At 42.8% G+C, this 14,688-nt stretch overlaps 1 protein-coding gene and 1 pseudogene across 1 annotated transcript in view; both read left to right on the plus strand.

The window, feature by feature from the left end:
* LOC126094807 (ankyrin repeat and LEM domain-containing protein 2) overlaps positions 1-8,248 on the plus strand; it is a gene marked incomplete in the record, with an annotated part of 116,271 nt that extends 108,023 nt beyond the window's left edge. Inside the window, 2 exon segments of the mRNA XM_049909378.1 lie at positions 7,575-7,706; positions 7,804-8,248. Coding sequence (XP_049765335.1) covers positions 7,575-7,706; positions 7,804-7,975 — 304 coding nt within the window.
* On the plus strand, positions 3,787-3,904 carry LOC126096090 (5S ribosomal RNA; annotated as a pseudogene).
* Positions 8,249-14,688: the final 6,440 nt, after the last annotated feature.

Here is a 14,688-nt window from a genome sequence, read left to right on the forward strand (position 1 = left end):
GGTTTTGATGGGCGCTGGATAACGGAAAAAGGTGCATAAAAACACGTACATACATGCAGAAACATGCACAGATATGCAGAAACATGTTCAGATATTGTGTTGTGTGCGGACAATATCATTGATACATTGGGGCTCGAAGTCAGAACGTGTGCAGTTTGGAGGGTGATGAAAAAACATATGAAAGAAGAGAAAGAACATATACTGAGAAGAGTACTGCTTTAGAGGTGGACCGAGCGGGGTGGCGCAGTGGTTAGACACTGGACTCGCATTCGGGAGGACGACGGTTCAATCCCGCGTCCAGCCATCCTGATTTAGGTTTTGCGTGATTTCCCTAAATCGCTCCAGGCAAATGCCGGGATGGTTCCTCTGAAAGGGCACGGCCGACATCCTTCCCTAATCCGATGAGACCGATGACCACGCTGTCTGGTCTCACCGAGCGAGGTGGCGCAGTGGTTAGCACACTGGACTCGCATTCGGGAGGACGACGGTTCAATCCCGTCTCCGGCCATCCTGATTTAGGTTTTCCGTGATTTCCCTAAATCGCTTCAGGCAAATGCCGGGGTGGTTCCTTTGAAAGGGCACGGCCGATTTCCTTCCCCATCCTTCCCTCACCCGAGCTTGCGCTCCGTCTCTCATGACCTCGTTGTCGACGGGACGTTAAGCACTAATATCCTCCTCCTCCCTGTCTGGTCTCCTTCCCCAAACCAACCAACCTTTAGAGGTGGTACCAGAGGAAAATAACACAGAATTGTGGGTTGGAAAAAGCTGTTAGGCAAAATCAAACTGTGGAAACTCCAGGCTGAAAACTCCAGGTTGAGAAGTCTGTTACACATAACAGCTTTTGACCAAAGCCTTTTTCAGCAAAGAATGCTCGCGCGCACACACACAAGAGCAAGCGCACCTCACACATGTGACAACTACCACCTGCCTGGAATGTGACTGTTATGTAAATAGCAATGCGGAGGGTGCAGGGAAGAGGGAGGAATAGTGGGGTACAGGTGAGGGGAAAAAAGAGTGTTTTCTGGCAGGACTCAAGGCTGGCGCAGCATCGGGAGGGAGAGTGTGGGGGGAACAGGGAGAGGAAAAGAAGAGGAGCAGGGAAGGGAAAGGATGGGTGGGTACATTGGCAGAAGGCTGCACACAAAGAGGTTGAGGGAATATGAAAAAGGAGGATATGGTAGGATAAGGGGGCAGAAACTGTTGGGTGGAGGGTGTGGGGTCATTTGGTTACTGTAGGTTGAGCCCAGGATAATTTCAGGATTCATTCAGATATTTTTTTCATAAAATGAGAACTGACATGTCTCACTTTCTACAATTACAAATTTCTCGGTTTTTCCTGTGACATTATAATGTAATAACTGTTAAAAGAGTAAACTCATAACAGTGGAATGAATTCAATGCTCAAGCATTACAAGAAATGAAAGGTTTAATTTCTTAAAGCATTTATTAACAGTTCTGTCAACATGTGCAATATTTATATTAAGTGACTAATTTCAAGCCTTTATTATTTATTTACAAGTTGCAAAGGCCTTATCAGCCATATGCCTGCTCTATAAGACTCTTCCCTTTCCTTCTGATCTGTGCACTGTTTGTCCATTCAGTGTTCGTGTTCATCCTAGTTGTGTCCTCCCGGATGTTATCTCTCCACCTACTTCTGGGTGTTCCTCTTCTTCTTGTTCCATCTATTGTCCTTCCGAATGCATTCTTGCTAAATGGCCCCACCCAATACAACCTTCCCTTCTTCAGCGCATCTACAATGTTACGTGTTTGTAAGCTGTCTCAAGTCTTCATTTTTTCTTATCCTCCAATCCATGTTACCTTTACCATATAATGGACCAGAAATTTTTCTTAGTATTTTTCTTTCAAATATTAACTGTTTTTCTTCATCTTTCTTTGTAAACATTAATGCTTCACATCCATATAATGTTATTGGTATAATGGTCGAGTGATAAAAGTTAGTACTAAGTGATCTTTTCTGTAAGATTTTGCTAAAACTGAAGAGTGTTTTGCTTGCTGTTGCTAGACTGGCATCTACTTCTATATCCATTCCATTATTGTTATTAAACAGACTCCCTAAGTACTTGAAGCGGTCAACTGTTTTTAAAGTGAATCCATCTACAACCAAAGGTGCATCATGTTGGTTTTTCTTACTTATGACCAGATATTTTGTCTTTTCTTCATTAACCTGTAATCCTGCTTTCTCAGCAATTTTGTAATAATTTTGCATCATTTTGATTAATTCTGTTTTGAAACTACTTACAATGCTACATCATCTGCAAAGGCAAGTCTAGTAATGTTCATCTCCTGCATTTCGATCCCTTGTGGATTAGTTTTACTAAATTCTCTATCAATCTTCTCTAAGACGAAGTTAAATAAAATAGGTGAAATAGCATCTCCAAGTTGTCTCAGTCCAGTGAACACCTAAAAATTTTCTGTTTCTTCTACAGGTGTCTTGATACAACATAAAGTTTCTTTGGTGCGCATTTTAATTAATCTGATTAGCTTTGATGGTATTTCAGATTCCCTCATTATATTTAGAAGCACCTGTCAGTGTATGCTATTGTAGGCCTTTTCTGAAATTACAAATAATATACGTACATCTACATTGAATTCCCATGGCTTTTCATTTATCTATCTTAGAGTGAAAAAAACCACATTGGTGATCACCAATTAATTCTTCAGTAATTGGGATCAGTCTGTTTAATAGGCACGTCGATAGGATTTTATAAGTAACATCCAGTAAAGCATTTCCTCTGTAGTTGTTGCACACAAGGGGATCAGTCTTTGTAAATATGGGGCATATAATTGCAGTTTACCAGTCTGCAGGTATGGTTTCTGTCTTCCAAATTGTTTGTAGTTCTATTTCCAGTTGTAGTCCTCCATTCTTTAATAACTCAGCGTATATCTGGTCTTCACCACAAGCCCTGTTATTCTTTAATTTCTTTATGGCTTGTTGCATTTCATTTACTGATAGGATGGTAACTTGTACATCGATTGTATCAGGTTCTTCAAATTTAAAGTAAGAATGTGGATCATTGCAGTTGAGTGATCGTGAAAAGTATGTCTTCCACCTTTTTTGTATATCACTCTTGTTGGTCAGTATTTTCCCATGCTGATCCTTTATAAAGTGTTCTCTTTCAGCAAATTCACCCAAAGATTTTTTAATACTTTGTTTCATCTGCCTTGCTCTGTGGTGCTTGAAATCATCCTTTGCTTCTTTTATCATATTGTTGTAGTATTCCCTTTTCTCTTGTCTTAGGGTTTGTTGTGTTTCCTGATGGATTTTGTAAGATCTTTCCTCCAGTGTCATGTTGTTCATTTCTGTAATCCACACTTTTCTTGCATTTCTTTTCTCCAGAACTTTTTCTTGGCACTTTTTGTTAAATACTGTTCTTTCAGGTGTCTCCATCTGCTTTCAACATCTTGTTGTTCCCTGTTGGACAGTCTAGTTTTTGTTAGGTTGCTTTCCATTTCTTTGGTAAAGTTTTCTTTTAGATTTTCAGCCAGATTTCCTGAGTTATATCTAGTAATTTCCACTCTGTCTCCATTTATTTTTCTTCATTTCTTCCATTTATTTTTATTTTTAATTTTATTTTCATTTTTGATATAATTAACATATGGTCTGTGCCACAGTCGGCGTCCCAAAGGTTCTAATATCCTTAGTACTGTTCTGGAATCTTTTTTTGATAGCCACATGGTCTGATTCACTACTTCTCCATCTGTTGATATCCATGTCCCTAAGTGAATGTGTTTGTGTTGAAATTTTGTGTTGCTTAGTGTGAGATCGCCAACGGCCTTGCCGCATTGGTAACACCAGTTCCCGTCAGATCACTGAAGTTAAGCGCTGTTGGGCTGGGCTAGCACTTGGACGGGTGACCATCCTGTCTGCCGAGTGCTGTTGGGAAGCGGGGTGCACTCAGCCCTTGTGAGGCAAACTGAGGAGCTACTTGATTGAGAAGTAGCGGCTCCAGTCTCGGAAACTGACATACGGCTGCGAGAGCGTTGTGCTGACCACATGCTTCTCCATATCCGCATCCAGCAACGCCTGTGGCCTGAGGATGACACAGTGGCCAGTCGGTACCTTTGGGCCTTCGTGGCCTAAGCAGGGGGAGTTCAGTTTAGAGTTTTTAGTTTAGTGTGAGATCATTTGTTATTGCAAAGTTTATAAGTCGAACCTCATTATCCTAACTTTTATTGTGTAAGCTGAAATTACCAATGGTTGGTTTGTACATTTCCTACTTTCCTACATTGACGTTAAAATCTCTTTGCACTACATTTACATTACGTCTACTTATTGAGTTGTATGTGTGGTCCAATTGTCTATAGAATTCTTCCTTCATATCGTTATCCTTATCTTCTGTGGGTGCATGTGCATTTAGAAAAGGAATATCTAATCGCTGAGTCTGAACCGTGATGTATGATATTCGATTGTTGACATGTTTGAATTCCCCATAAATTAGAGTCATGTCTTCTATTTTCAGTGAGCCAGTTCCTTGCCATCTTACTTCTTGGAGAGCTGCTAGTTGTACCCTGTATTTCTATAGTTCATTTATTAGTATTTGGGCACTTCCAGGGCGGTATAGGCTTCTGTTATTCTAAGAACCAAAAGAAAAATCCTTGTAGCTTTGCCAACTTTTGTTCCAGTATATTCTGTCCTGTTTCTAAGACATGCGTTGAGTATCCCGACTGGTCAGCATTTTTACATGAGCAGGTTGGTAGACTCTGCACAACCACCAACTTGGAGGACCAGAAGTCTTGATTTTGGGATGCTCTTCCCATAGGAGAATTGACTTCATCGCAGCTTGTTGAGCCTCTTCTGCCTGTGTTAGTTTTGGTCATCCCAGGTATTTTATTTCCCCGGTACCCTCCATATCTGGAGAGCTTTCCCCTATCTGCCACCTTGGGAGGCGTTCGATGGGGGACTAAGTTTCAAACCTTACAGGTTAATTTTCAAGCCTGACCTACTGACGCCATGCTGGCAGTGCCTGATCTTAATAATAAACTTCAAAGTGGCAACACATACTTTACAAATGATTGCAGAATGAATTCACAACCAACACATGCCTCTTAAAAAGCCAGCTTGGTTAGAGAGACCTGTGGATTGTGGCGTTCATTCTGCAATCTTTTATAAAGCGTATGTTGTCACTTTGATGTTTATTATTAAGCTCAGGCACTGTGAGTGCAGCCTCAGTAAGCCAGGCTGGAAAATAAACCTGTAAGGTTTGAAGTTATTCGCAATTAATATGAATATTGCAACTGTTAACAGAATCTTTACTAAATTCTTTAAGTATTTTAGTAAAGTTGCTGGTTCCCTGCAAGCAAAATGTTGAAAATGAAAAAAAGAAAGATTTAGTTGCTAATCGAACTGTCAGTTGTTAAGACAAACAGATACACAAATAATCCTGTTGATGTTGTTGTAGCAACTAATATAATTTTAACTCATTCATTAATTGAACAGGGTTAATGGCTGAATCATTATCCTTTTTTCCTCCCTCTTTTCTTTCATGATTTAAGATTCTAGCTTGGCTCACTCAGGAATGTGGAACGAGTTAAGCTACACGAGGACATGCTGAAAAATAACGCTTCCAGTTTTTTTTTTTTTTTTTTGGAAAACTCTTGAAGCTTTTTAAATAACACAAACATTATTAACATTCTACATCTTTATTCCTCATATCTACATATTTATTTGTCAACATAGTCACCCTTGCGATCAACACATTTCTTCCAATGAGATACCTGTTCATTGATACTGTACTGTAGAGTGTTTGACTTTGTTGATAGAGCCTCTGCTTGCATCACTCCATCATTATCAAAGTGAAGTCCTCCAAGGTGTTCTTTAAGTTTTTTGAAACAGATGAGGCTTGGATGGGGCCAAGTTGATACTGTATGGAGGATGATCAATGAGAATGAACCCAAGGCATCGAATTGTTGCAAATCTCACAGTGCTTGTGTATGGTCTGGCATTGCCCACGCTAAAGGAGAGGGTGGTCCATGGGTGGACAAACTCTCTGAATTCAAAACTCAATTACAGCACACTTTCTCACAGACCAACATATTTACTTTACACATTGCAATGTTACACACTATGATTCGAAGCCCTCTAGCACCAGAGGGCTACAAATATGTATATATGAAGAAAAAATATGTAGAATTTTAGTAATGTTTGTTGCATTTAAAAAGCTTTTAGAGCTTTCACATAAATTAGGAGGCTTAACTTCTCAGCATGCCCATGTATATTAAAAGTTTTCTTGTGCCTTATAACTTCCAACTTGATTCTCATAGAGTAATTCATTTATTCAGGTGTTCTATAAACTTAACATATTTGGAACCACTTTTTCACAAAATCACTTTTTATATAATGTAGTTACAGGCTTGAGTTTAAGTTAATGTTGCACTTAACTAAATGTGTACTCTGTCCTCAAAGCAATATTCACATGAATTTTTCCATAAATTAAGTCATGAGATAAAGAAAATGAAATTCTTCGCTAGCAGATGTGAGATCTACATTTTCATTTTGAGTCTTCCTCATAGCTGTGTTGTGAATAAAATTGATTCCATCATCAGTAAAGAGCAGCTCAGTCATATGCAGCAAGAAATGTATATAATTCCATATTTATATGAAAGATGATGGTAGGAATATTGTGTGCAGAGATTAGGGCTCCAATTTACTTTATTTAGTATAAATTTAAATGTGTACCTCCTGTAGTTGGGGGTGAAAAAACATCAGTAAATAATAAAATAAATTTGAGGGCTTAAATGATGATTGGTTGCTGCAAATCTTCCTTAGTAGTATATATCAGTCATATATTCCTTAACACATCACACAGAAAAGCAGAATAGGGACTGGCAAAGTGAAGAAAAAGCAAAATGAGTGTGGGTGGTTAATCTATTTTGATGATAAATCAGCTGGAATATCCTTACAGTTTTTACATTAAACACTTAGGTCAGTTATATATATATATATACATAAGATGTGTTCATCAGTCATAATCCCGATCTCAGAAGAGTCTGGGATTCTGTAATGCTTATAGCATCTTGATTTTTATAAAATAAGTACTGAGTTTTCCCACTCTTTGCAGTCACATACTCATAGATTACTATTCCTTTCTAGTGTGTAGCAAATTTGCATTGTCATTACCAAAGACAGTGTTTGAGTGATTCTGTTGTGACCTATCCTTACTTGAATCGCATTTCCACCACTATGCCCTTTGTAATCTTGCCCATTGCTTAAGGAATAACAACACTTTAGTCAGGTGTCTGGTTTTTGAGCCAATAGAGAAGACACACACACACACACACACACACACACACACACACACACACACACACACGGGGGGGGGGGGGGGGGGGGAGAGAGAGAGAGAGAGAGAGAGAGAGAGAGAGAGAGAGAGAGATGCTAATTGTGTTCCTGTAGTTTGATTCTTTCTGAACTGAATAGGCTGTCTGTCAGGATAATATCATTTTAATTAAAATAAGTTAACACTAACTGCATTTATCATTTTGATCTGTAGTCAGCCATTTATAGACACAGAAATAACTCTTTTCCTCAACTTAGTGCATTTTCATTGTTCCAGTAACACTCCTGGAAAAGTGGATTTGGATGTCCTTCATGCTCTGGCAGGAGTTGATATATTACAACAGAAGTATCCTAATATTTACAGGTGGCGACATGCTATCCTACTTCATCCAGAAAAAGAGAGGGAACTGTAAGTTAAACAAAGCTATTGACTTTATTAAATGTTTTGTTTCTTTTAAAACACTAGCCTTATTGTTGCTACTTATACTTAATTAACGAAAATACAGGTGGGCCAGTCCTGCATTCACACGGCACCTAAAGAAGCTGCAGACTCCGGGTACTCTGACGCCAACCCATAGACATGAAGATGGATTCTTATCTTCTCCAGATGCATGGCATAGAAGACTGGTGCGCTGTACACATGCTCCCAGAGCAGTTGACTTCAGCAATGTAACATAGTGGGTGGAACTGTAGTAACTCCTTTATCATCCTCCAAGAATGTTGTGCCTCGTTTTAAAAATATTATATCTTCTGTATATATTTCTCAAAATTATTTTTAATGTACATAATAACTTCAAACTGTGATGTACTTCTAATGTGCTTCCCTAAGCATTTTAAAAGATCCCTTGACTCTACAGATATTTTTATAATTTTATAGAGAAAAAGTATCTGTGTATATTCAAAAGTTGACTGTAACATTAAAATTTTACATAAATTCAGAAAACCGTATAATTTCTCTTTTATTTGAGTCTTTATGTATATCAGTGTCTGTTGTATGCTTTTCTAATAAGCTTAAGCCCTTCTTGCATATAGTAAGGTTTGACCTAAGTTTGCTAGGTGCCATGTTTGACTATTGGCTTGCAGGGAGACTAGCTTACTTGCCCAAGCTCTCACATGGTGCAAGACCCGGTACAGAAGCTAGCTGGCTCACTTGACTGTGGATAGGCACACAAGCCACCAGTCTGCAATCTTTCTCAAATGATTTTAAAGGCAATGTTTGGTGAAAAAAGATAAAAAAGATGATTCTTCAGAATCTCATAGCTTCATTCATCAGCTCCATGATGAACAACCTATGGTGTTGTTAATCAATAACATTTCAAGATTACGTAAACTAATGCAAGAAATTCAAAAAGGTTGCACTGAAAAACAGGTGTTACTGTGGATTTGCAGGTGGCAAATGTTAGGTCATACATTGCTGTGCCTGAAGTGTAGCTAACATATTAAAATAGTCCTTAAACTCGGAAGGATATCTCTATCTCCAATCGTGAGAAGAAGGATTTTATGTAAAGCACTCTGTTGTGATTGTGTGCACCAGCAAAAATGCCAGAATGATTTATTCATAACATATCTCGTATCTTGTTAACAGTCTGAGATGTCGAAACAAGATTTTGGCAAATTATATCTTGAAAAGAGGAAGGTATTTGGCCATATGATTAATATGCAAATCTTTCTTATCTCCCATGATATTCAAGCAAATACAGACTTTTTCAGTGAATTAATGTAACTGTTCAGACCATCGAGCTTTGGTGAAATGAAAATGCCTATGGGTTCTGCACCAATGTAAGTGAAGAAATTACATGTTTATCTTTGTCCCAAGAATTGGCTTCTTCATACTCTGTTGACCTGTCTTGTCCTCAGTTGCTAGTTTAATAGTACACTGTTTCATGATTCTATCACTGTTTCAATTGTGTTAGAATGCTAATGAGATGAATATTTGTAAACCCTGCTGTGTTTGAGCAAGAGAAACAGGTTTTAAAATGGCAACAAAAGGTTCCATATTACTCAAAACTCATCACTGATTACATTTCTCTCAAGAAGTAAATAGGAGTAACACGTCTGGGACCCCTAGGGAGCCCACAGTCCCTTTTGTGGGTACATGTGTGACGTGCACGGGGCACCGTGCTATTGTAGTCTCCTTCCTTTTTTCAAACTGCATTACTGTCCCTGTTCCTCTCCTTCCCTGTCCTTGCTCCTTTCTCCCTGCCCCCTCCTTTCCCTCTTGGTGGACTTCTTTATATCGACCTGGCTATCCTCCCGGCTTTGTTTTGGTATGTTCTGTTGTTTAGTTTGTTGTTTCCATCTCCTTTTCGGTGTTTTTGGTTCCCTTGGGGTTTGACCTCCATTTCCAGTAGTTTCCATTCAGTGTGAGGCATTTGGGGATGAACCCCCAACCTAGTTCCCATGGTGCAGACTCCTCTACTCTTTCCCTCCCTTTTCCCCTTGCACCCTGGCCCCCCTTCCTGCTGGGTCACCAGCACAGTAGCCAGTCCATGTGGTGGGGCTGTTAAGTACCCATTTGGCTGAGCCCCCTGACAACACAGGGATCATACTGCTAGTACCTGAGCTGTTGATGCCTCATGTATGCCAAGGAGTCGATGCTCATCACTTTGGGGCATCAAAACTCCTGGCAATGACTGCCGTGCCAGACGGCCCTTGCTGTGGCTGGGCGGTGCCCGTGGGGCGAGTCCCAGGTTGGAGTGGGTGGTACTAGGGCAGACACCTTGCAGATGAAACAACAAAAGCTTCAACATCCTGGCCATTCTGTGGGTGTCTCTAAGAGTGATAAAAGACGTTACACTCCTTCTTCTGATCCTTCGGCCTTCCCCTCCCTGGCCACCCTGTGTGGAAGAGGGTCAAACCTGCTGGATTGGGTTGAAACCTTTCCATCAGTACCTGGTTTGTACCAGGACAGATGGTGAAAGTTTTGCCACAACCAAGCCTTTGTTTTTCATCAAGACGATTGAAGATAAGTATGGCAAAGTTGAATCCATGAGTAAAATGCGATCTGTTTCTTTGCTCGTAAAGATATCTTCTGCTGCCCAATCTGAAGCCCTGCATGCTTGTGACCATCTCGGTGACAACCCTGTCTCTGTCCTGTCTCACACTACCGATCTTTGAACTTGGTACAGGGCATCATTTTCCACTGGGATCTTCTTCTCCAAACTGACAAGCTCCGTTCAAACCTCGAGCGGCGGGGAGTCAGATTTATCTAAAAACAATAGCACCGATACAGTTGCCTTTATCTTGGCCTTCGAGAGGATACCCTCCCAGAGAAGGTAAAGGTGATGGTGTATTGGTGTGATGTAAAATCTTACATTCCACCACCGATGAGATGCTTTAAATGCTTACGATTTGGACACATGTCTTCCCGCTGCACCAATGATCCCCTCTGCAGTGACTGTGGATGCCCCCTCCATGAGGGGAGTGCCTGTGCTCTCCCACCAGTGTGCGTAAATTGCAATGTGCAGCGTCCTCCATGCTTGCCAGCATGCCCGGTGTATGTGAAAGAACGACAGATTTGAGAGTACAAGACCTTAGATCGACTTACCTACACCGAGGCTTGTGGAAAGTATGACCAGCTCCATCCCATGCCTATAACTTCTACTTTTGATTCAGTTACGTCCATTCCCCCTCCTACCCCTTCCTCTTCCCAGCCCCACCCCATTTGCCCCACACCTTTTGCCTCATCGTCACTCTCCCACTCCCACTCCCCCTCCCCCTCCCCATCAGTACCCATATCCACCCCTTCAGGTGCTGCTCCCCCTCTGCCGCCAGAGAAGCACTCCCCTTCTTCGGCAGCCACCGGTACTGGAGCTCCCTCCCAGGACTCCTCTTCCCGGCACCCCCCTGAAAAGCGATCTACAGCTCCACATCGTCCGCGCGATCTGCGGCCGGTGGGCGCCAAGATTGCCAGGTGTAATTTCGTGGCCAACCTCACTGCAGTCTGCCCTTCTCTCCCTTCACAAGCGAAGAAACAGAAACACAAGAACAAGGACAAGGCCCCTCCGGTACCACCTGAGGTGCCGCCTTCCCCTCCTCCAGCCAATGAACTAACAGAGTCTGACCCCACCTATATGGACATTACCCCATCCATATCGGTGACGGATGGCAACTCGGTGGTGTGACCGGCTCAGGTCCGTTCACTTCCCATTTGGGCTCCAGCTTGAGAATCCTCCAGTGGAATTGTAATGGCTAGTTGTGCCACCTCCCGTAGTTGCAGCCCCTTCTTTCCTCGTACTCTGCTGCTTGCATTGCTCTCCAGGAGACCCATTTTGTCAATTATTACTCACCCACCCTTCGTAGGTTCCATGCTTTCAGTCGAAACCAAATTGGCCCCTTGCGGGCTTCTGGTGGTGTTTGCACCTTGGTCCACAAGGACATTGTTAGTAAATGGGGTTCCCCTCCATACCAGTCTGGAAGCAATTTCTGTCAGTGTCCAACCGGCTGCTCCAATCACAATTTGTAATCTCTACCTCCCACCTGACACGCTTCCCCCATCCCTTGCCCTAACCACCCTTCAACAACAACTCCCTTCTCCCTTCCTGCTTCTAGGGAACATTAATGCCTCCAATCTTCTTTGGGGTAGTCACATGACTGCTGCCCTGGGCGGGATAGTTGAAGCTGTTCTGGCAGGGCTTGACCTCTGTCTCCTAAACACCGGTGCTCCCACACACTTTGGTGTGGCACACGGCACTTTCTCTGCCATTGACCTCTCCATCCGCAGTCTCGGCCTTCTTCCCTCCATTCAGTGGAGTGTCCACTGACTAATGTGACAGCGATCATTACCCGAGTGTTTTGACCTTCCTTTAGTGTATCTCGCTCTGTCACCCTCCCAGGTGGGCCTTCTCTAAAGCTGATTGGGGTGCATTCTCCTTTGCTACCATCCCCCCTGTACTATCACACAGTAGCATTGGTGAGTCTACACAGACTTTGTCTGCCGCAATTCTTTCTGCAGCTGTTTCAACCATCCCTTCTTCTGGTCCTCCCCTCCCAGAAGATGGTCCCTTGGTGGACTCCAGAAATTGCTGCGGCCATAAAAGACCACCGCCGTGGCTGCCATAGGATTGCACACCCCTTCTTCACAAGTCTGGGTGAAACTTAAGGCGAATTTTTGGGCATTGTCCATTGTCCTCCCACCGGCATTGCAGGAATTTCTGTGCATGGTGTTGTCCTTACCCATCTGGACTGAGCATTTCGCTCAGCACTTTGCCCAAGTCTCTGCATCGACTCAGTATCTGCCCACATTCCTCCACCTGGAAGAGCGCTTGGAACGACTGCCTTTGTCTTTCATTTCTCGCTGCTTGGAGCCTTATAATGCCCCATTTAGTGAGTGGGAATTCGCTAGTGCCCTCGCCCTTTGTCCTGACATGGCTCCTGGACCAGATCAGATACCTAACCAAATGCTCCAACACTTATTGGTGGCTGGCCACCATCGTATACTGACCATTTTCAGTCGTCTGTGGAGTGATGGGGTATTTCCTACCCAGTGGCAGCAATGCATAGTTACTCCAGTGAAGAAGTTGGGAAGCTCCCTCTTCAGTTAGATAGCTACTGTCCAATTAGCCTTACCAGTACCCTCTGCAAGCACCTTGAACACCTGGTGATTCTGCGGCTGTTTTGGATCCTTGAATCCACGGCTGTGAGTTTTGTGCCAACAACAGCTGATATCTTACATGCTCCGCATTCGCTGCACCCCACAGCACCCTAATTAAGGTCTCCTTTATCCAGACATAGAGATCAACCTCCCGCGGCGGTGGCCACAATGTAAGCTTACCATGGCTGCCTGCATTCAGTCACTCTTTTCTGAGCTCCAGCACTTCCCTTTATTACTGCCTCTTTTCTCGGCTCATGCGTGTACCCCTCCGTGGTACGTCGCTCACCCACAGCTCTATCTTGATCTCTCCATCAATTCAAAGGATTCTGCCCCTCTGGAGGCCCTTTGCCACCAATTCTACAGTCTCCTCAGTTCATTCCAGGGTTCAGAAGTGATTTATACCGTTGGCATCCTTACACCTATGCGAGACATGCAGAACTTCGTTCCTTGCTAGATGGCTGTAGTGTTTTTACTGCAGAATTGGTAGCCCTCTTGCATGCACTGGACCATGTCCACTTCTGGTCAGGACTGTCCTTCACTATCTGTAGTGACTCCTCGAGCAGTTTTCAAGCTAGCAGCCACTGCTTCCCTCGCAACCTGTTGGTCATAGCTATTCAGGATTCCCTTTCTCTTCTTGATCAACGTGGATGCTCAGTGGTTTTCATTTGGACCCCAGGCCATGTTGGGATCCCTGGCAATGAACTTGCTGATCGACTGGCTTAAGTGGCTACTAACAGGCCATCTCTTGCTGTTGGCATTCCGGAAATAGATCTTCGCTCGGAATTATGTTGTAGGGTTTTGGGACTTTGGAATGCAGAATGGCACACTCTTTCTTCGCCAAACAAGCTCAGGGCGATAAAGTGTTCTACAACTATGTGTCGGTCCTCCTTACGGGCCTCTCATAAAGCCTCTGTCGTCCTTTGCCGGCTCCGCATCGGCCATGCTTGGCTACTCATGGTTAGCTCCTCTTTCGTGAGGACCCCACTCCCTGTCGTTGTGGTAAATGTTGGCTGTGGTTCACCTCTTACTGGACTGTCCTGACTTAGTTGCCCTGCAACAGGCTTTTAGCTTTCCTGACTCACTACCCCTGGCGTTAGCTGACAATGCCTCAGTAGCTGATCTAGTCTTAGATTTCTTCATGATAGGGGTTTTTATCACTTCATTTAAGAGTGGGACCTTCAACCTTATCGGTGGGTGGAGGGGCAAGCTGTCTTGACCTGCCCCCCCCCCCCCCCCCCCCCCCCATTCACCCCAATTGGACTGGCTTCAATTGGGCTTGGTGGTTCACCCTTGTGCTCTGCCTTCCCACTCCTTTCTTTATGGAGTCTGTTTATCTAGTGTGTCTGTCTTGTCTACCTGTGCTTCTTCCTTCATGCCCCTGTCTTTAGTCACTTTCTTTCCCACCTCTCTTCTTCCACCTTCTTCCTTACTTCTCTGTCAATAATTCGTAATTTTATGGCCATTTTAGTTCCCTCTTATAGTGTGAGGTTTTATTGGTTTTAGGTAGTTTGCGTAGTTTGGTCCCTTTCTCCAATCCAACCAACCAATTAGTCTGGGCAAAATAAATTGCTACTTCTGTTGAAATTTTGGTTGAAACCTATAACCCAGTGTATTTTCAGTAAAAAATGATTGGTACTGAAACAGACCAAAGAAATTTATTTCTATGTCTCAATTGTCTGAGAAATGTGAAAGTAGTTTCACATACTCTACCATCTTTTAGTTTATATATCTATACACAGTGAAGGATTGTACTTTTTCACCACAAACCTCTTTTAGTTCAATAATAATGATAGCTCAA

Source organism: Schistocerca cancellata, chromosome 8 (genome assembly GCF_023864275.1).
Source record: "Schistocerca cancellata isolate TAMUIC-IGC-003103 chromosome 8, iqSchCanc2.1, whole genome shotgun sequence".
NCBI lineage: Eukaryota > Metazoa > Arthropoda > Insecta > Orthoptera > Acrididae > Schistocerca > Schistocerca cancellata.